Below are 22045 nucleotides of genomic sequence, written 5' to 3'. Positions count from 1 at the left end.
CAGTTTGGCTGATGTGTCCAGTTTTATATCTCACTGCTGTGCCGCATGCCACCTCCTCCCTCCTCTCTGCTCTGGGGGTGCGAGGTCCTGCCCACTCAGCTCCTTGCAGCCCACACTTTCCCACTGTGGGGTTAACAAGTTGAAAGCCACAGCTGCTCCCGTTCTAAGGCACTCACCATCCCCTTCACGCACACACCCACACTCTCCGTCCCCTCAGAAACGCAGACAAAAGCACACATACGACTCGATAAGGCGGGCACTCAGCAATTGCTACAGAAGAAAGTGGATTTAAGTACAGTGTGACAGTAATCACTCGGCCATATTTTCCGCCTCAGCGCCGACGAGCTTATGTAACGAAAAGAAAAATGCTGCCTTTTCTCTCGGCTGTGTTCCCCGTCTGGTAAAAGCCATCAACAGATATGAAATCTGCAGTCACATTCTTGAATGGCACAGTATTAAGTAATCTCCGCTCACACATTGAGAGGGGAAACGGTGACAAAGCACAGCGCGCCCCACAAAAAGCCTGTACCAATCTGACCTCTCCACTGCAATGCAGAGTTGATAGTGAAAACAACCTTCCCCCTGATTAGGCATCAAACACCAGTTACAGCAAGATATAAATAATTCCAGCTTAATCTCTCAGTCCATTTCAATAAATTGCCTTTCAGACCCTGAACATGCTTTGATTAATTAATACCAGCTCATGTCTCGCTTAATCCACGGGATAAGATCTCAGCTGGGAATGAATCCGTTTCTATGACACGTGGTTGACTTCAGCAGGGCCAGTTGGACCCTCATACCTCACACCACCACCTCGCCACCCCTCCCTGGGACCAACAACACTGGAACCTGATGCATTATTAAACAGCAGTGCAGGCTTTCACGCCTAAGCTTAGAAGACAGCCAGTGTGGCCATTGTGCTTCACGGCTCTGCTCCTCGAAGGACTCAATCCGGCTGATCTGCGTTTTCCGACTTCCTCGGGTCACTTTTTGAGATCAGAGCGGTGCGGAAATTCAATGTTTGTATGCATAATGCGTATATTGTATATACAGTATGTGTGTGTGTGCGTGTGTGTTCAGCCTGCAGACCCTCTTTGATAATTGCTCATATACCAGATGGCACTAGCTGCTTGTGTCAGGGGTAATTTCAGTGCAGGTCACGCAACGCTCAGCCCTTTACCTCCTCCGGCAGACACGATGAAGGAACTTCTCCTTGCTCTACTTTTTTCTACCTCCCTCTCTCGCTTTATCAGTTTTTCCCTTTGACAGTAATTGAGACCTTACTGACATTCACAAACATGCAACTAAAGCAGGGGTGTCAAACATACAGTCCGAGGGCCAGAACCGGCCCACCAAAGGGTCCAATCTGGCCCACTGGATGACTTTGCAATAGGGCTGTGTATTGGCAAGAATCTGGCGATTGGATACGTATCACGATACAGGGATAACAATTCAATATATTGCGATACTATAAGCAAATTTTTTCAAATCTAATTTTAGGAAAACTGTCATAGTATAAAGACACACTACCATGTGTTTAAAATCAGAGTAAAAACAGTCACTATGTGAAATGTCTACTATATGTTCTAACATCATTACACATGAATACAGTTAAACTCATTGGATACACAAGAGTCTGAGTTTTACAATGATACCCAATTTATGTAATTCCAAGACTGTTTAGGGACCCCAGTATGCAGATTGGACTGTATGTGGCCCGTGAAACTAAAATGAGTTTGACACCCCTGATCTAAAAGAATGCATGCAAATCCAGCCTTGCACTATGCATACTCACTCACTCAGTTCACTCTCTACTGGCTTCGATCTGACTGGTGATCCTAACAACCCTCATAAGCCTCAAGAGTGTGAAAAGGGGCCCGCAGCTCCATCACATCACGCACCAATCACTGCTGCTGACTGCTGAATAAGCACTTCTTATCATCCTCCCTTTCTTTCTCCTCCCACCACCACCAGTGTCCTTGCTCCACATCCACACTTCCCACCATTATCCTCTTTGCAATCACACCTCTCACAGAGCGGAGCTACATTTTGCACCAACATTCGCCATTGTTTCTGGATGCTTAAATTATAGTGGAAGGTGGTAAAACCCTTGTTTTGAATTGAGGAATAAATAACACCTCCCATCTGCGCTCTCTAACACAGCGCTGTGGTCCTCTGTGACCACTACAGCGCTTGCTCTTGCTGAAGCTGCTCCAGGCAACGGAGAACCAGCAATACTCTACAGAGGTTTATAGAAAAGTTTGGCCTCGGGACAAGCTGTCAAATCGCCATGATTTCTAGGTGTGAGATATAACCGGTCCATTAAAGAGGCACAAAGCACAACTTTCCGAAAGGATTCCTGTGGCAAAAACATTCCCCTCCAGGATTCAAAGTTCAAGAGCACACGCGCTACTACTAGGTCATCACCCATTTATCTCTCATCTGGGATGCTGAAGGGTGAAAGATGCTCCACTTTTCCATCCGCTGCTTCATCTCTTGCCTCGCTTTCAAAATCTGACCCCAAAGTTATGTTTCGGCAAAGAGCCAGACACACAAACTTTGTGTCTTCATCTAATCGTGATAAATCATTTATTCTGTAAGTTTCAACATCTTGCTGCTGAGGTCACAATTCAAGTACACATAGCGCTGTATATTCCAGGTTTTCTGCACACAATCATTTTGAGTAGTGCTGAAATGTCTGGTCGATTGATTTATTGATTGATAAGTCAAATCCACTAAAAATCTATTGGCAAGAAGTTTGATTATTGCTTAACTCTCTTAAGTCATTTATCATGGGCTTTGAGCTGTTGGTCAAACAAAACAAGCAACTTGAAGATGTCAACATTAAAAAGTATGTCGAATTAGTTATTAGCAGTTCCTGTTTGCAACGTACCCGTTGATATACAGACAACTATCGCTGGATTACTTTGATATGGTAGCAAACCTAAAAACATGATCATTCTCAGGCACGTTCTGAAGTCATGAAAAGCATCTTTTTTCTATGATTTCTAATCAGGTAATTATTTATTTGTGACAGATAACAGAGAAAGTGATGTCCTCAGTGACACTGTCACATTTAATCTAAAAAATATATGTGTATCATGACAGTGTGTTCAGAATTGACTGAGATAAGACTCCTTTTTTATGCACATTACAGTAACTGGGCCCCGAGGGCTTTAAAGTACCTTAATAACCTTTATGAACTGTGTGTCACAGCCGCTGCTGCAGCGCCAACTGCTGACTGTAGAGATAAAACTAAACTGAATAATAAGGGACTTCCTGTTTGCAAAATACAAGCATGCATCTGTTCCTTTCACCTTAACTTCAACTCTCCCATGTCCTCATGGGGAGGGCACTTCAAAGTTTGAAAACCTCTGTTATTGACTAAAAAGTTAATATGAAAAGTAATCAATAGATTTATCCGTGATGAAAATAACTGCTGTTAACACGCCCAAAATTGAAGTTTGCTATACTTCGTCCTTTCTATACTCCTTTTTAAAAGTTTTTAAGAGTTCTAATAATGGCAAACAACAGAGTTCACCTTTCAGTTAATCTCAAGTCTTGAGTATTTGAAAAGGTACAAGAGGCACAAAGCCTTTCAGTTGAGGGGCTGACTAATTAAATGTCAGCTGAGACCAAACACGCGGCGAAAATGTCAAATTAAAATTTCAAGGCAGCCAGGTGGATATTAATCTCGGCTGTGGGGTACTGCATTTTTCTTCTTCTTTTCGAAGCTTTGTAGTGAGCGATGAGGTGAAGTGAAACTTGCAGTATTGTTTGACAAATAGGGCGTACCGGCTGGGACACTCCGCTTTAACCTGCAGGCCCTGAAACGATTCACACCGACAGGCTACAGGATGGATGGAGATGGAGGAGAAGAGTAAAATGTGCAGGGAAAACGGATAAATCATGGGATCATCTTGGTTTTTAAGCAATGGCATAGTTATATCATTAGTAGAAATCTCCTTTCATATAAAGACTATTCTCTCCCTGCATACTGCGAACCAAAAGAGGATCTGGGGTACTCGTGATAACCTCATGTTAGTTGAATGACAGCAGCTACCATAAATGGTCAAAAAGCTGCTTGAAGAGTGTATGTTTTCCAATATTCCCTTGATGCAGAGTTGACCCTGGATGCTTGTGTGCTCAGTGAGAGCATGTGAGGTGACATTCAGGGCAGCGTCCAGTGTCTCACAGACCGCTGTGAACTCCTCCTGAAGTTTTGTATTTATGGAGCGGGGCATGGGAATGCTCCTTTTGAGGAACTTTGGCAGTGCTCTCCCTCTCCGAAGGTACAAAGTCGATGAAAGTGCAGCCAAAATACCACCGCTTCATCCTCAGTGTTCGTCAATCTGCAGCATTAGCTGTCTGGCCTCATCAGCGGATGGTCCACCGAGAGGACGAGAGCGTCTGGAAAACCGAATCCACAGAATTGTAACTCGCTGCCCTCTTGGCTGCGTCAGCGAAGTCTGTCTGAGTTGTACTCTGTTGCGGTCCACATGGACATATGGCATGCAGACATGCCAGAGCTAAAAGTGGGCTAATGAATGCCACTCAGACACAGACTGGACCAGGCACCGCTGAAGGAGTTGATGGGGAGGCTGCAGCACAACAACTGACTCATAGAGAGCATAGTCACACACACAGCGCTCCTCATGTGGACTCAACCCTCTGCTAGAGACACTGTAGACAACCAGATTCCTCCTCCATGCAGTCTGCAGCTGCTCCTTTGACCTGAGCTGGACTCTGTTCCTGTGGTGGTCAGTCTGTTTTTTTTTACATCTATGCCTCTTCTGTATACATGAATGATGACTTAAAAAACAAGTTTCCCTTCACAGAGAATATAATAAACACAACTGAAGCAGTGGCTGCTAGTTTGAAAATGGAGTGGAAAGTGGAGGAGTCTTTCACATCTAGAGCCAAGTGTACAACAAATGTTACTCCACAGCAGGATTAAATCAATATTTACAGATCTGTGTCAAACAGTCGAAGTAAAAAGCATTCATTGTACCTGGCTTACAGTGTAGAGAGTAACTCCAAATACTGACTGATCGACATACAAAACTCCAATTTATTTAGGAGGAGTTTAGCCCTGCAGCATAAATAGTTTAAGACGAATCAAAGCAGGACATGTAAAAAAAGCTATAGTGTGATAGAGGAAGGTCACACAAAATGATGAGATGTTACTTTATTTCCAGAAAATCCAACCTTTTGTACATCCGTGTCACTATGGCATAATTTCCCCACAGTTGCGAGACAGAAGTCGGAGGTTCATAATAGATATGTCTCTTGAATAAACCGGATTACTACTGGATTACTCTCTGGGTCTGAGAAGTGAAGCCAATGCTGAAGTGCCTTAAACTTGCATTCTTTTTCTAACAGCCATCATGACTCCTCTGGTTGCAAAAAGAAGTCTGATTGTACAGAAGTCTATGAGAAAATGAAAATTACCTCAGTAACCATTGTAAACATGAGTTTATGGTCTCAATCGCTAGTTTCAAGTCTTCTTCAATACAGCATGATGTTCATTTAGGAAATGATGGTCCCATTTAGAAATAAATAGACCATAAAGCAGGGGATGCTTTAGGGCGTAGCTACTTTGTGATTGACAGGTTGCTGCCACGGCGTTGTCCGGTCTGGGAGTTGTCCGTGTTTTCGTCTTAGAATTTTAACCCTTTCACGGTGTGTTTTCAGTCCATGAAAGTTTATTGTAACATTTTGGTCGCCTAAAAAAGTCTTATTCATCAATTGGTTGTACTTAGATCCATCCTCTCGTTTCACTTCTGGTTGCAAAAAAACGAGATGGCGACAGCAAAAATGCCGAACGGGTGAACTTTGCTGTGCAACTTTCTGGAGTGACCAAGGCTTTACCCCTCAGTCAGCAGAAGGTACAACTGTCTTGACCACAGCCCAACTTAATATTGCATCATGTTGGTATTCACATGACCGTAAATAATGCTGATTATTGGTGGAAGGCTGAGAATGATTTCCAGAAAAATGACTGTATTCTTAGAAAGACAGTAAGTCTAGGAAGGAGGATGTATTTTTTCTGTTGGGTCCTATTTGTCCTATAAGTGTCAATCCAGGCCATTCACAACAAGCATGAAATATTCACAGGTCCTGTGCCGAGGGGCCATGTGGGGAGCAGTCGCTCTCTTACACAGAATTTGGACAGTTTGTAGAAAGTGGGCCAGCGTCTGTGAACCGTCTATCATTCTGGCCACCTGGAGGGCCGGGGGAATGGAAGTCACAGCAGTCGAATAAGCCCGACAGCCCGTCGTTCAGATCTCAAGGGGTCCTGGGTCAGCATCTCATAACCCTCCTGCCAGCGTGTGATGATTTGACGGTCCCTTCCTCCACGAGCTCTGGGAGTCACGACAAACACACAACCCCTGACTCACAGACCACACAAGGGGCAGGAGGAGAAAGGACTGAAAGAACTGAGCAGTGTCTAATTAAGTCAGCTGATACTAATGCCGGATCAGACTGCATGGTTGATGACGACTTTGTTAAAGATCGCTGCATCCTCTTGTCATATCGCCTTTAGCTCTTCTTCTCATCTCTGCCCTTTCATCTCCCCTAAATGACATCATGACCTAAAATTGAAGTGAGCTAGTCAGCCTCCCTAATGCTCAGACAAAAACACTGTCACCATATCTCTCTGTCCTCGTGCTCCCATTCACAATATCTTAATCCTCATCATCGGAATGATGCTCACTGCGCCGCCTTTCCTCCTCTCCTCCTCGAACCTCGAATGTGATTTAATTAATCCATCTTTCTCAAGGGGCCTCCTCCGCCACTCGACCCCCCACTGCTATTGTTCCTGCTCATTTCCCTCTACCCTTCACTGCAGCAATCAGTCTAGCTTGGATGTTGGCGAATGAGCTAAGGCAAGGTCACCGAAGTATCCCCATCATGTTGCCCCCCACGACGGACGCTTCCCATGGTTCCAACATAATTCAAGTGATCAGGTACCTTCGAGCAAAACGTCTTCCTTTTCTGTAACAGATGTTAATAATATGCATGTTGAGTTACCCTCCGAGGACTACTATTACTACAAATGAGAGATTTAACAACTTCAGTGTGATCACTGTCTTTCGGATAGCGGTGCCACCTCTGGCCAGCTGCCAGACGCAGCATTGCGCCCTGCTTGATCACTGGTTTTAACTGGAATTAACCTTTAAACACTTTAACGCTTCAAAAACACATTTTTGGATTACGTTTTTGTGGTTTATTTTGTTGTTTGTTGTGTTTTGTATCTTGAACCGCAGGTGTTATGATGTCACACTATACCTTCAGAGTTAGCAAATACTTTTTTGGCGTCTGAAATATCAGCTGTAAATGTCATCTTGTCTCGTCAGCTTCTCAAATTCAAAGGGCAAGGCTTTTCTGTGGGCTTATCATCTTGCAGACTTTCAGCAGCGTCTTCATTTACACACACATAAACAATCCAGTCATGACATGATTAAGGCAGTAATGCGGTTAAATACCACATTCTGACTGTGTGATTATGCTTATGGGACTACTTGCAATTTAAGTCAAAACATACCAAAGGGAAGTTATTTATAATCAGAATTCTGCTTACATCAGCGTGGCACATTTACATTACAGGAATTACCTGCTTCACACTTCTGGAAGTTGCCAGGAAATTCTTGTGTTAAGATTACTGGGAATGAGACTCCTTTAACAATATAATAAAGGCATTTAATCCCAGAGAATGTGGGCAATAGAAAAAACAGTAACAAAGCAGCTGTGTGTGGAATATGCTGTTTATTACAATATTAAGTAGATATCAAGGGACTAGGTTAAGTAAAAAATAAAATTAAATGCTAAACGTTCTTAAGTAAAACTAGAGTTACTGCCTCACCGGGGACGCTGTACGTGATTAAAGATATATATAGCATTAAAATATTTTTTATACTATCTCATATGAACCTCTGCGGGGTGAATGTGCATCGGTAGATTCTTGCTCATCTCCCGTATGAAATGGCTGTATCCTCACTGTCTTGCCATAGTAACCTGTTATGGGTGATCCACTGCCTCACTCCCTCTTCCTCTCCTCAGGTCTCATGTAGTAGCTCTGTGTTGTTGACTGTGTTGACTGTGGCTGCTCCGACATACAGTATGTTGATGTTCAAGTTTACTTTTCTAAAATCAGGATTTTTTCCCCCTGTGACTCACGTTCAAGTTGCAGTTAACATCCATGTCTGTCCAAAATGTCATCGCTCACTTTCAGACATTTGTGTGAAATTGTCATAATTAGCATATGAATTCTTGAGTTGCGGCCGAAAAACGTGTTTTGTGAGGTCACAGTGACCTTTTACCATCAAATTCTAATCGTTCATCCTTGAGTCAAAGTCAAATTTGCAGAAATTCCCTGAAGGTGTTCCTGAGATATCGGCTACGTTCCAAATCACACATTATGGTAGTATGGGTATTGGAACGCACAGAACATGTTCACGAGAATGGGAGGGACGTTAGGTCACAGTGACCTTGACGTTTGACCAACAAAGTCTAATCAGTTCATTCTTGAGCTCAAGTAAACGTTTGTGCCAAGTTTGAAGAAATTCCCTCCAGGCGTTCCTGAGATATCACGAGAATGGTTCGGACGTACGGACGGACGGACAATCTGAAAACATAATGGGTCTAGGTCACAGCTGTCGCCAGCGCAGAAGCATAAAAACATGAATTTAAGATGCAAATAAACACCGAATAGAGGGCTAGAATTTGTTGAGACTGTTTTAATTATATTAGTGTCATGGATAAAACCTGCTCATTAGGTGCTTAACCAGATGGATTTCCCCCATCCATACTGAACATCTCAGATTGACGACATCCAAACTTCAGAGCACCAGAGGGAAGATAAAGTCAATCTACCAGGTAGACGTTTTTCCTGAATTCCTGCCTGTTCTTTTAAGACTAACATAAACTTTTACACAGTAATGATGACTCGCTGAGTACAATCAATGAAACTTTAGGGTGTGAACACCAATGGGGTTTGTTCAAACAGATAACAGAGGAAAAACGTCCGTTAATGTCCTGAAAGGAAATCCGCTTTCTCCTTGAAATTCTTCATATCGATTTTGTGATCAATCACAGAAATTCACTGACAAGTTCAGTTCAAACGATTGTAAGAACTAGACTCTTAAAAAACGACTTTTTTGGAAATGGATTGAAATCAAAGTTTTAGTAAAGATTGTCTTTACATAAGGTTTACCTGTAGGCGTTCTGCAACCTAACTTCAAAAGTGGTGTTATTTCATTTGGGAGCCACTAAACAGTTGGACACACAATCTTAATCACACCCCCATCCTTTATATCCCAACTTCAGTGGCTTGTTTACTGATATTTAGCAATATTCGGGCTGCCTTTATCTGCCTTCACCCTGCAGACCCTCTGTCTGAAAATGTAAACACAGATACAAATCTCAATAGATCTCCTTCTGCTGCAATTTTATTTGTGCAATATCTGTGAAAGGCACCAACACACACACAGACACACCCAAATAGATCAATAGTGTTATTAGACGCAGCGCTGGTATCTCAGCCTTACAGGTAGTTTTAAGCTTTACTAAGCCGACCGGTATCTGCGTGTCATGACGGAATAATCAATTTGATTTGAAGGCAACAAACTAAATGACACAAGTATTACTCATTGCAGGGCATCGCCACACTGGTTGAGCTTTTTGTTTTTTCATATCTGCTGACAAATGACACAAATCTGATAACAGCCCGCTGCGATGACTCGTCTCACTTTGTATTGCCACTCAAAACAGATAATTATATCATAATGGACTTAGTAACATCCTAATTAACTGCTGAGTTGATTAAAGCTGAACAAGTCTGCAAGTACTTTCGAGATGTTCAGGTGGAATGGAGGGTCGTACATATTTGTAGTGGATGAGCTTCAGAAAATCCATTTGTTAAAAGGCAGCGGTGCAATTTGGTAAACTAAGTGATGCAAATAAACACATAAAGAACCCTGGTCACAGAAGTGTAGCAACTGTGTTCTTCCTCATTTATCTCTCCTTGCCTTTTATGTTTCCCTGCCACCCGTTAAAGAATCAAGATAATAAAAGCTGGCTCTTCCTCCTGCCTGCCCCTCTGGGAGAGTAAGGACTGTGCAGAACAATCAGGAGAGGCCTTCAGCACAAGCAGGCAAAGTCCCAATCAATCTTTTGTTAGTTTAACAGCTTCGATTATTAGCCCCTGCTTGAGCCTTTGAGATAAGCTGTACACACCTTTACATGCAGGCCCTCTACTGTATATTCATGAGACACAACACTGCCAGTGAGGATTAGGTCAAATAGAGAGGGCTGTAGGTGTTTTTTTTTGAGGGATTGGCAAATTTCTCTTCTGTCACTTTAAATTATGAATCATATAAAAGAGGCTGGTTTCTGATGAAAACATTTCTGGGGTCAGGAAGGGAAAGAAAGTGTTTTGAAACTCAGATGCTTGTGTGTAAAAGGACCAGGGTTGGAAATGTACCTTTTTGTCCACCTGCCACTGTGGTAGGTGGATTCCAAAATATAATCCATCAGCCACGATATAGATTACCATTGTTTTTTTGGCGGCTGAGTGAAGCAAATCTAGCAGCCACTTGCATATTTTACCAGCATTTGGCGGGTGGCTGGTGCTAATTTCCAACCCTGGATAGTGCATGATTACACTAACAGCCAATTAGGTTTACAGTCTCCTTCCAAAGGTGCAGCTAAGCCCAGGGAAACAAGAACAGTCAGTCTAAATCAGGTCTGAAAAGACAAACTTGAGACAAATGTGCCCCCCTGTACTGTATATGAATGGATGAGGAGGAATATATGAACAATGTGGATGAGGCATTCTGAGCTAACCTGATTCTGTCAGACGGTTTCTTTCACAGAACCGTCTGAGAAGCCGTCATAGGAGACTGTTTGGAAAAGGGCAGGCCCTTCTAAAAAGCACTTGGCAGGTGATTGGATGAACCATCTGTCCATCAAACTAACAAAACAAAAGTAACTGAAGACCAAAAACATCACCTTCAGTGCCGTTCTTTGCTCTTCTTTCAATGAAGAAATGCTCTCCAGTTGTGATATAACTGATGCTATTGCAACACTTAACCTCTTTAGGCAATACATTCTCACCACCAACTCATAGAATACCGCCGCTTGGTCAGCGCCTCTCGGCATCGGAGATCGGAGAGGTTAATTAATTCTGAGCTTTAGTAATATAAAAAAATATGTACACCGATCAGCCATAACATTAGGTCAGCATGGGCACCCTGACCGGTCTGCGGCTATGCAGCCCCATACGCAACAAACTGCGATGCACTGTGTGATCTGACACCTTTCTTTCGGGACCAGCATTAACTTTTTCAGCAATTTGAGCTCCAGTAGCTCTTCTATTGGATCGGACAACACAGGCCAGCCTTCGCTCCCCACGTGCATCAATGAGCCTTGGGTCTGACCCTGTCGCCGGTTCACCGGTTTTCCTTCCCTGGACCACTTTTGGTAGGTCCTCCTGACCACTGCAGACCGGGAACATCCCACAGGAGCTGCACTTTTGGAGATGCTCTGACCCAGTCGTCTAGCCATCACAATTTGGCCCTTGTCAAAGTCGCTCACATCCTTATGCTTGCCCATTTTTTTTGCTTCCAACACATCAACCTCAAGGACAAAATGTTCACTTGCTGCCTAATAAATTATATTCCACCCACTGCCAGGTGCCATTATAACAAGATAATCAATGTTATTCACTTCAACTGTCAGTGGTCATAATGTATTTAATGTTATGGCTGATTGGTGTATATTGATGGTGTAACAATAAAAAAGTTTATATATTAATGTTGTCACACCTATTTTTATTCTTTTTCTTACTTCTATTTGGGGACTAACCATGTTTTAAGTTATGGAACTACAGCTGCTAAAGTTTGGGGGCTTTAGCGATGTAAACTAGGCCTATTGAAAGAGGCTGGGACACCGGTCTTGGGGTCTTGGGGTATAACACATGCGCAGTGTAACTGGAGGTGTGGTCATGCGTTGCCATTGGCTCAATTTCGGCAAGTGCAGACCAGATTTTACTGCGCATGTTTTGTATCCCAAAGATATGACGCGTTGATGACGCATGACCTCTCCTCTTTTCACCCTCCTTGGATGTAAACAGGAAGTACAACATCACCACGGAGTGAGTGATTTCGCTGTGGGCTACAACTTGAGCCCTGGTTTTTAAAGCCTTTTTATTTTGCCACATTTTGGAAAATTGGCACCATTAAGAGTCCCCTTAACTAGCAATTGGCAGTTCCTCTTTGCAATCTGCACATGGCTATACAGCCAGCTGTCACTGGATTACTTTGATACTGAAGAAAACATAAAAACGTGATGATTCTCAGGCAAGGTCTCGAGTTATAAGAAGCGTCTTTTTTTCCCTACGCTTTCTGAGCAGATTTATGGAAATATATTCGTGATGGACGGAGATAATGATATCCTCGGGAAGTCACACTGAATCTAAAAATATGTGTATCATATCGGTGTGTAAAAGAGTTATGACTCAGAGAAGGAGTGAGTTTTTGACTGAAATTGCACACAGTATCTTCCACTCACGTTTCTCACCCCACTCCTCCCCTTCCACTCACAGGAGAGTGAAATGAAATCTCTGGTTAACGAATGAAAACTGGGAAAAGCCACGGTGTTATATGACCCTATAAAAGAAGAATGATTGTTAAGAGTGGCTATATGAACTCCTGAGAGCGTGGACAACTTGAGCAAAGCCTTTATTACTTTTCTACATTGTTTTTCCTCCGAAATCTCCTTGGTGACATTATACAACTAAAAATAAATATACAAAATAAAGACACTGGCTGTGTGATGAGCTACAAGTTTGGACAAGCAGCTCCTAAGTTTATAGTCAATCAGAGTAAATGGACGATATGGCACACACTCTCGCTGACTCTAGCCATTAAAAGAGAGGAAGTGATGAAATCGTGCACACACACACACACACACACACACACACACACAGAGAGAGAAAGAGAGATGCCCTCTAAAAACACAGTTAAAGGGAACTTTAAGAAAACAGAAAAGAGTGTCAGCTACTTCTGCTCGGGCAGTTCAATGTATCATTTAACATTGTCCCATTGTTTTCAGTAATTGGCCATTTCCCAACTTCTCACCAAGTGTGCCCATTGAGCCATCTACGTAAAACGGCTCATTCTGCTACTGAGCTATACACCCACCTGCCAGAGACCAGAAAATGTGTGATTGCCCAAAGTCAGTGTAGATTACTGACAAAAATCGCCCCACAAAGAGAAAGGAAAGAGCAATATACACTTGAACTGACTGAACAATGTTGTTGTTTTTTTACTGATCAATGTCTTCTCTGCCTTCAGGAGGAACATTGCAAGACGGGGCAGATGCTTTCTCAAGGAAAGGAGAGCTGCTACTGACATAGACAGGCTTGGTGAAGACATGAGTCTGGGAACAAGTTCAAAGTGCCTGTCAGGTGGGACAAGAGCTCTGCAGACTGCAGTCGCAACACCACCTCCCCCCTGCCCTACGCCTTATACCACTCCTTTTCCATCCATCTTACCTTCCAGCAATGCACCCTGCAATGTATTCTTGTGTTCCATTACACATTGAGTAACATGAATTGCAAAGAATTGGCCAGTTCCCAAAGAGGAACCAACGACTCCTCATTTCAGACTTCTCCATTCATGTGTCGGCGTGACATTTGACAACTTCTCCAAATTGCCTCGGCTCCCATCTGTAGGGAGCCGAGTCGCAGATGGGTCGAGAGGTCCATGCATGAATAGTGCTGCTGAGAATGGCTCTGTGAGTGTGTGTGTGTGTGTGTGTGTGTGTGTGTGTGTGTGTGTAGCCGTGACCCATCAGGCCTCATGGGAAGCTGCAGCTAAACTGATGGATGCCAAGGAGCAATAGAGGGAGGAGGGATAGGGAGGAAGGGAGGGAGGGAGCGCTGGCTTTGCCAAGTAGGAGACAAGTGCCTGTACTGCAGCAATGCAGGAACGAGGCAGAGGGATGTCAATGATATGAAAAAAAAATGGGTAAAAAAGAAGTGTTGACTGAAAACAATGCAGTACACAAATAGCAGAAGATGTTTGCAAGGCTAACAAATCTATGCAACCTGATTTTCATTCTGTACGCTGTCGCGGTTTTGCTGATGTGCCCTCCTCCTGCTGCAGTTATGACAATATCATCCTCAGCCCTACCTAGCAGAAACAACAAGCCCTGGCAAGGCAAACACTCCCTGCTGAGCATCCCGCGTCTCCTCCCTCCTCTGCCCTCTGAACAAACAGCTCTCCCTCTGGAGGCTACGAGGCAGGGAGAGGGACACTCGGGACTATTGACTATAGCTCCCTCTCTTCTCTGTTGTTTCACCCCCGTTGTGAACAAGGCCTTGCTAGGATAACCCACCACAGCTCATGTTTTGACTTCCCTACACAGCAGCGTAAGTAATGTATACATTTCCTGTGTTCTCATTCGCCATTCACCTTCCCCCAATGCCTCGCCGAGCGGCCTGCCGCAGTAAAATGTAAACACAGTCCGAGGGAAGCCGCCGCTCATTTTACACTGTACAACCAACCCCCCCCCCCCCCCCCCTTGTGCAAACCCAATGCCTGCCTTCTCCATTTCATACAGTCCAATGACACATTAATACGCATGCACCAACACAAACAAAGCACACTAAACACACACTCACTCCGGTGAGCGTAACCACACAAACACACACACACACACCCAGGCGTGTACAGAAAGAAAAGGAGATGAGCTAATGCACTGCCATCCACAGCCGAAGGATCGCAAGCACTCAAGGAACAAATATCCTGTTCTCATCATCAAATTTTCATCCCGTGCAAAGCTCGGCGGTGGGCCGAGCGCATTTCCTGGTGAAAAATATACACACTTAACCTTCAGGTGATCTTTTTAACATAATGCGTCTGCTTTATTGGATTCTAGCTGGACCGTACTCGCAGGAATACCAAGTGCAAAGAGTTGACCAAGCCAAGTTGGAGACGAGACGAAGGACAAAGTGTCGGCGCTGAGTCGTCTTCCTGCCAGATCCTATATGTCTGGCCGTCATGTTCTACTGGAGGGTCACTGATATGACACCTTGCGCTGAGAACAGTGTTTTACTAATCCTCAAGAGATACCATGTAGGAACCAAGTAAAGTACACATAAACACATGCAGACTCTAACATGCATGTGCACACTCACTTAAAGTATAATCTAACAGCTGATAAAACAAGGTTCATTTAGTTGTTCTGTTGACACTCGATCATATCACATGATCATCTTCAGCAGGTGAGAGTTTTCACAGTTGTCAGGGAATTGTAGATGTTCAAATTTCCATTTCTGAGCACTTTACAAGAACAGTGTGTACGTTTCAGGGTATATATTAGCAGAAATGGAATATAATATTCATAACAATGTTTTCATTAGTGTATAATCACCTGAAACTAAGAATCGCTGTGTTTTCGTTACCATAGAGTGAGTCCTTCATATCTACATAGCGAGCGGGTCCTCTTCACTGAGTCTGCCATGTTGCTCCACCATGTTTCTACAGTAGCCCAGAACGGACAAATCAAACACTGGCTCTAGAGAGAGCCTTTCATGTTTCTACGTTACCTGAAGGCCACCGTAGTTCTCCGACACGCTTGTGAAACTGCGGTAACGTGAGCCATAGAGTGAAAAACTGTGTTACCGCCAGCTGCCGTTTGACTTCTGTTGCTCCTAAAGTAGAGTTATTATGGTATGGATGTCCTCTGAGTGAGACGAACCACGGTTTTGCACTCAGCGGCTCACATTACTGCAGTCTTGGAAAGGGAGGAGTGAGCGGAGGGGGACTCAGTTGGTTGCAGTCTGCAACCACACTACTAGATGCCGCCAAATCCTACACACCGGACCTTTAAGGACTTCATATATATTTTAATATAGCTTGCCTACAAATGTGACATATATATATTTTAAATTGATGTACTGAAAATATGTACTTTAACATTTTAATACATATATTACATACATTTGTAATTTTCTGATTTTTTATTTTTTACTACTGTTCTAATTATTAATTGTTGCACATTAGCCTTTTAGCACATCCTATAGAGTACACCACATGTGCATTTCACTACACATGTTGAAAATATGAGAATGTGACAAATAAGTCTTTGAATCTTGAAAAAAAATTGCTGATGAAAAAGATGTGATGTGATCAAAAGCCCCAGAGAGGCTGCTAAAATGGACCTTGCCAGTGTGCAGAGACAACTCAAACGCTTGCTGGATTTGTACCACCATGTGATCCAAAAACAGATGGCAATATTCAATCAAATTTATGGCTGAGAAAGATATGAATTTGGCATTGATGTCACGCCACTGGGCCCAGAAAGAGACAAGCGCACAATAACACAGACTCATCCATTGACTCATGCGTACCAGGCAGAGGCAGGTGTATCAAACATCTGCATAAGTTATGTGACTAATTCAACTGTATTGATGTAAAAAAAAAAGAAAAAGAAATCCTCCCATGTGGCACTAATCATTATTTGCAATATGTTTTCTCATGCACACACAACTATTTCTGTGTCACATGCACAGCAGTGCTGTGGCTAAATGACCTAGTGGTTTGCTTCCACGCCACCACAGCCACATGTCACTGAAACAGCTTGTTCTCCATTGTTACATGTCACATTGCATTTGCAGATACATATCCAAATACATATTTGTCAAAGAGTTGATTTGCAGACCGTATTAAGGTTTGATGGGAAGCCAGCTTCATGTGGCGGCGTACGGCGCTTCATGTCAACAGTGAATCAAAGTAACGACACCCCCAGTGGAGAGGCTGCTTTGAACGGCTGGATTTTTGAATACATTTAAATAGATTTGTTCTGGTAATGGCTTTATTAAACGGCTGCCGTCCAGCGATCTCGCCAACCTTCATAGGATTCTCCCCTAAATAAGCCTCGCATGCTAATCACTGGTAAACGGAAAGTAATAGAAACAACAACAGATTACTACTATAGTAAATAGATTATTGGGATTTGGATGACAGGTGTTTTAGTAGTTGATATCAATCCAAAAATGCATCCACACTGAGGCTGCCAACAGAGAACACTTGTGCTGAATGTGGGGTTTAGCACAGAGTGAAATTTCAATCTTTCAGCATTTAAAAAGGTCACAAGGGGATAAAACTATCCATTGCTTCTGAAATTCTTAGTTGGCAGCTTCTCAGACTAACTGCCAATATCCAATTGGCCAATATTGATACATCTAAAACAATTAGAAATGATGACACAACAATGTTCTGACTTTTTAAATGAGTGATGAAGGCGTCCGATAGTGCTGACGACGCTGATGCTAGCTGCTGTCAATAAGAAGCTTTGGATTGAAGCGCTGTCCACATCAGTGAAGCAGAAACATACTAGCTTTAATAAATATGGATTTGCTCTAGAGGCTGAATGGCACGGTAATCAATAATGTCCAAAATGACATGTCATTTCCAATTCCTTTATAACACACACACACATGTACGCAGACACACTAACCTGTGCAGGCAGGGCAGTGGGAGGCTGGGTGAAGAGTGTGGAGTGGGCTGCAGACCGTAGGCCATGTGCTCTCCTGACAGTCTGACAGTTGAAAGGAGCAGACAGTACCTCCTGCTGAAGGAAACAGACACAAATAAGTTGGGGGGGGAGCATCACGGTAAAGTGGAAACAAAGTGTTTGGGATAATCACAATACAAATGGAAAATACTAAACCTCATGCTATTTTCACAACAGCCACCATCAGGAGCTACAGTACGTTGCAATGAGCTAAAAAGAGGCTTAAAATAATGACGCGTGAAAGTGGTAGTTTTACTTTCTATTCCCGTCACAGGCTGGAACAATTTCCCTTTTTTGTTTTGCTGCAATTCAAACACACCGTGCGGTCGGAGCCGAGCGAGCAAGACAGTCGAGCTATCGTGAGAAACTTGTTGTGTACGCTGGGGGGAGGCAGCCTCTGCTGCTGTGACCGTCAATCAGAGATGAAAGAGCTGACCGGCCTGCAGCTGCTCCACACCTAAACCAGGATTAGCAGTGATTTATTTATTCACCATCTATCAATTAAGTTGATTACAACCCGACTGTTATCAGAACGAGAGGAAAAGCACAAAATATGGTTGCTTTGATGTTTCTGGATGTGAGCATTCGTGAGGTTGTTGCAGTAGAGATTTTCAGCTGTGTTTGTGTTTGTGTGTGTGTGTGTTTGTGTGTGTGTGTGTAGGCAGGTGTATGACAGTGGGGCACGGTACACTGGGATGACTAAAATACTTTCACCTTCACGTTAGTGTATATGCACTCGGATGTTCCCTGCCTCCCAGCAGCACTGAGGAAAGATAAGATGGAGATAAAGTGGGATACTCTCCCATTATAAAACACTGAGAGCACCTTGACTGCGCACGCTGAACAACAACTAGTGCAGCCCATAAACCACTCATATTAGACTCCATGTATGTGGACTTGTTTAGCCTCTGGGGGGGGTCTGATCACAAACACTTTTATAATACAAGCCGCTCAGTACTTTAACACTCCACAAACCTGCTCCCGGGCGTTCTGCGGTAAGCAATAACAACCCAAAAGGTCAGATATGATTACATTCTCAAAACCATCCACCGTCACTGGCACACATAAAGAGGCAAGGCTGTCAAAAATGAAATGGTTAAGACCTGTTTTAGTTAGATCCCAAACAGGACGTGCTAAACTGAGTGCGAACAATAAAACAGGCAAAAATTGATTTTTTTTCTCACCTGCATTGAAATAAAACTTTTACACGGAGTTAGTGTACCGCTTAGTATTTTCTGTATTTTCCTAATTAGTTTTTCTAAAAAAGAAAACTGCATATTGTGTATTTGTATACTGTTCATAATTGGAAATATAGATCTCCTTGCACCAGTGTTTACGAACAGGAGAAGATTATTTAATCATGTTTTGCGTAACATTGTGATTAAATGTATAATGTATATAAATAGATTGACATTTTGAGAAATACTCTTATCAGCTTCCTTGCTGAGAGTTAAATGCGAGGACAGATATCACTGTCTTATTTCTGTATGCTGAATGTCAGATCATAATCAGTTTTTATTTGAATTTGACTTCGGTTTTATGCAGCTCTCTAAGCGTATTTACACAGAAATAGAATTAACAAGTAGGACCAACAACAACAAAGCTGGACAAATAAAGGTGAGGAATAGACAGGGCTGTTAAATACACATGTAGTGGAAAAAATAAGTGTGTGTATATATATATATATATATATATATATATAAATATAAAGCACCAATGATCAACAATAAAATAAGAATAAAATAAAAACGTCTATATTCAAGTCAAGTGTTCTTTAAGTGTAAATGATACAAATAGTGCAAAGAAATAAATACTGAATTGATACACATGGACTGCGTGTATATGTGCAGTATGTACATGTATACATGTCCATATACTGTATGTGCAGCATGTAGGATTTATGTTGTGACAGATGATACTTAAAAAAGTTTGTGCATTAAAGACTGTAAGAATTGTAATTACAACAGCAGCAGTGGATGTTTTGGTGTCAGTGTTATTGACAGGTCGTCAGTGTTATATAGGTCGTCTGGCAGAGAGTCTCATGAAAGATACCTTCTAGACACGACCATTAATCTTCTCACCTAAAACTCAGCAGGAAAGCCATATTTCCCAAAATGTTGAATTATTCCTTCAAATAAAGCAAGTGAATTGCTTCATAAATTGTTTCTAAACATCAGCTATCCTTCCATCAGTCCATTCTTTACACTGCTTCTCCTGTTCAGGGCTACAGGAGGCTGAAGCCTATCCCAGCATGCATTGGCCAAAGAGGCTCTGTACACCCAGGACAGGTCACTAGTCAATCATATTGACATACCTATTCACAACTACAAGCGACTTAGAGTCAACAAGTTTTGGCAGGAAACCCCATACAAAGATGTGAGGTAGAACATCCACACAGACAGGCCCCATGTGTTGGGTGGATTCCAGCTTTGACGTGACCGAGCTAACAGCTAAGCCACCATGCTGCCAGTAAATGTAAGCTATACATTAATTAAATCAATAGTAATCACTTGACACAGCCTATAATAAGAAGGCTGGCAGGAGAAGACCTTAGTATGGCAGTAATTGTCTAATGACATATCAGCTGTGTGTCCTTTCCGCTATCAGAGCTCCAATCTACGAATGTCTGCTTAATACCCGCTCTCTCTCTCTCTCTACATGTTATTACACACACAATTACCTCTCTTTTAACGACTTTTCAGCCTTGGTTAATTACATTTGACAAGAAAGGACGGAGCTATTATGCTCGTTTTGAGTTTTTGCCAGGAGTAGCAGTTATGAATATATCTTTACCCAAAGCACACGTTGGGTAAATTAGGTCTGGAGTTTCTCTCCGAAGTGTGATTCTCAGCAGGCAGGCCTAGAAAGGTTCAGCACCAGTCAAGCTTGAACATTAGCTACCCTGGAGAGGTGCTGTGATAACCAGCAGCTCCGATGACATTCTTTGCCTCCAGCTCTGCAAACAAGCAGGATTAATTCTTAAAAAGGACTATAAATGAAACAAACTCTCCATTGTTCAAGATTGTGTTTGACTTTTTAACACAAACTGGAGCTCTTAAACAGGGTGTCCACCTCAGCATTAGATAGATAGGCAGTGGACCTTGGTACTAAGATAGCATGTTGCAGCAGGATTATTGCCTCCTCCTTATCTATGCCAAGTCAGGCATCATGTAATAGGAGGGGCCTGTGTTCAAGACTCCAGCGACTATAAAAAGTGTCAATGAACTGCCAAGAGAGTCTCCTCCGGTCTGCTACTGCGGAGGAGGAACAGCATTTGTCGAATTGTTGACGATGTGACGTGGGATATTTACTCATGCCAAGTCTCTGCCAAGCAACCAAACTCACTCATTTTCATTCTGAAAGCAAATTCAAGCTGCGGCAATACAGTTACAGAATAATATGGCTGAATGGGTCAATAAACTCCCGTTCACAAAAATAAAACTGCAGGTTTTACTTATTGTGCAATAACTGTGAGCCTAAGGTGTACAAAATAAACATTATGAAGAAATCACATAATGATATCTACTAATTCTGTATGTCATGTTGTTTATCAAATCCTGTTTTTTTTGCAGGATTACATGGTATATTAAAATCAATATTCTGTAATACATTTCAGATATTTGACAATAATTTAAGATTATTAATGCTAGACCACGAACCAAAATAACCTCTCACTGTTTCTACAGACTGTGGGAAACAGTATAAACCTGTGCTACCTGTTCTGAACAATCAAATCCGTTCTGTTTGAATGGGGAGCAGATCGTGCTCTCATCGACACTTCCACTGCTTCAGACGCACATACATTAATGTATAACACGTATAAATACCAAAGCTGGCAGTATGCTTTACACGCAAATGATTCATTCCCACAGGCATTAACGTAATTCAAGATGTGACTAATATACTGCCATGTGCTCCGGCCTACACATAAGAGTTGTTTCTGAAAGAAGTTGCTGTGACCCAGCGAGGGAAGGCCGTTGTCTATTTCTGTTCATTAGATTGCCACAGAGGACAACAGCTGCTCTCTCTAGATACCAACCGACAACACACCGAGTACAATCAGACAGAATAGTATACAAGTACACTCGAGATACACCGCCTTATTCTCCTGATACAAAAGCCACCAGCTGGTTAAGTCCCTACCGAATAACACCTTTTCTTTGTGGATAAAACACAATAAGCAAAAAACAGGTGAGGAGACGGACTTATCTTCAAATGCAACAAACAGGAAAACATCCAATATTATAACATAGTCAGAAGAAAATACATTTTCAAGCATTCACCACTGACTAGGGTGAGACATATGTAGTTCCTAATAGCTCGTATGTAGCACTATATTTTTTTCTCAATTGCATAATATAGTCAGCTTGATATTTTACAGCGTATACAGTAGTGGGGTAAGCACATGTAGAAAATATTGAATATCGCAATATTGTGTTTTGTGATCCTGTATCGATTC

The 22045-nt window shown here is 42.5% G+C and overlaps 1 protein-coding gene across 2 annotated transcripts in view; it reads right to left on the bottom strand.

Moving 5' to 3' along the window:
- mcu (mitochondrial calcium uniporter) overlaps positions 1-22045 on the bottom strand; it is a 62872-nt gene that overhangs the window by 17494 nt on the left and 23333 nt on the right. The window contains exon 2 of one of the 2 annotated variants that reach the window (XM_037782358.1): positions 17530-17643. In XM_037782358.1, coding sequence (XP_037638286.1) covers positions 17530-17643 — 114 coding nt within the window. The remainder of the gene's footprint in view (positions 1-17529; positions 17644-22045) is intronic. The other variant, XM_037782359.1, reaches the window with a different exon arrangement.

Source organism: Sebastes umbrosus, chromosome 10 (genome assembly GCF_015220745.1).
Source record: "Sebastes umbrosus isolate fSebUmb1 chromosome 10, fSebUmb1.pri, whole genome shotgun sequence".
Taxonomy (NCBI): domain Eukaryota; kingdom Metazoa; phylum Chordata; class Actinopteri; order Perciformes; family Sebastidae; genus Sebastes; species Sebastes umbrosus.
This window is presented reverse-complemented; position numbering and strand designations above follow the sequence as displayed.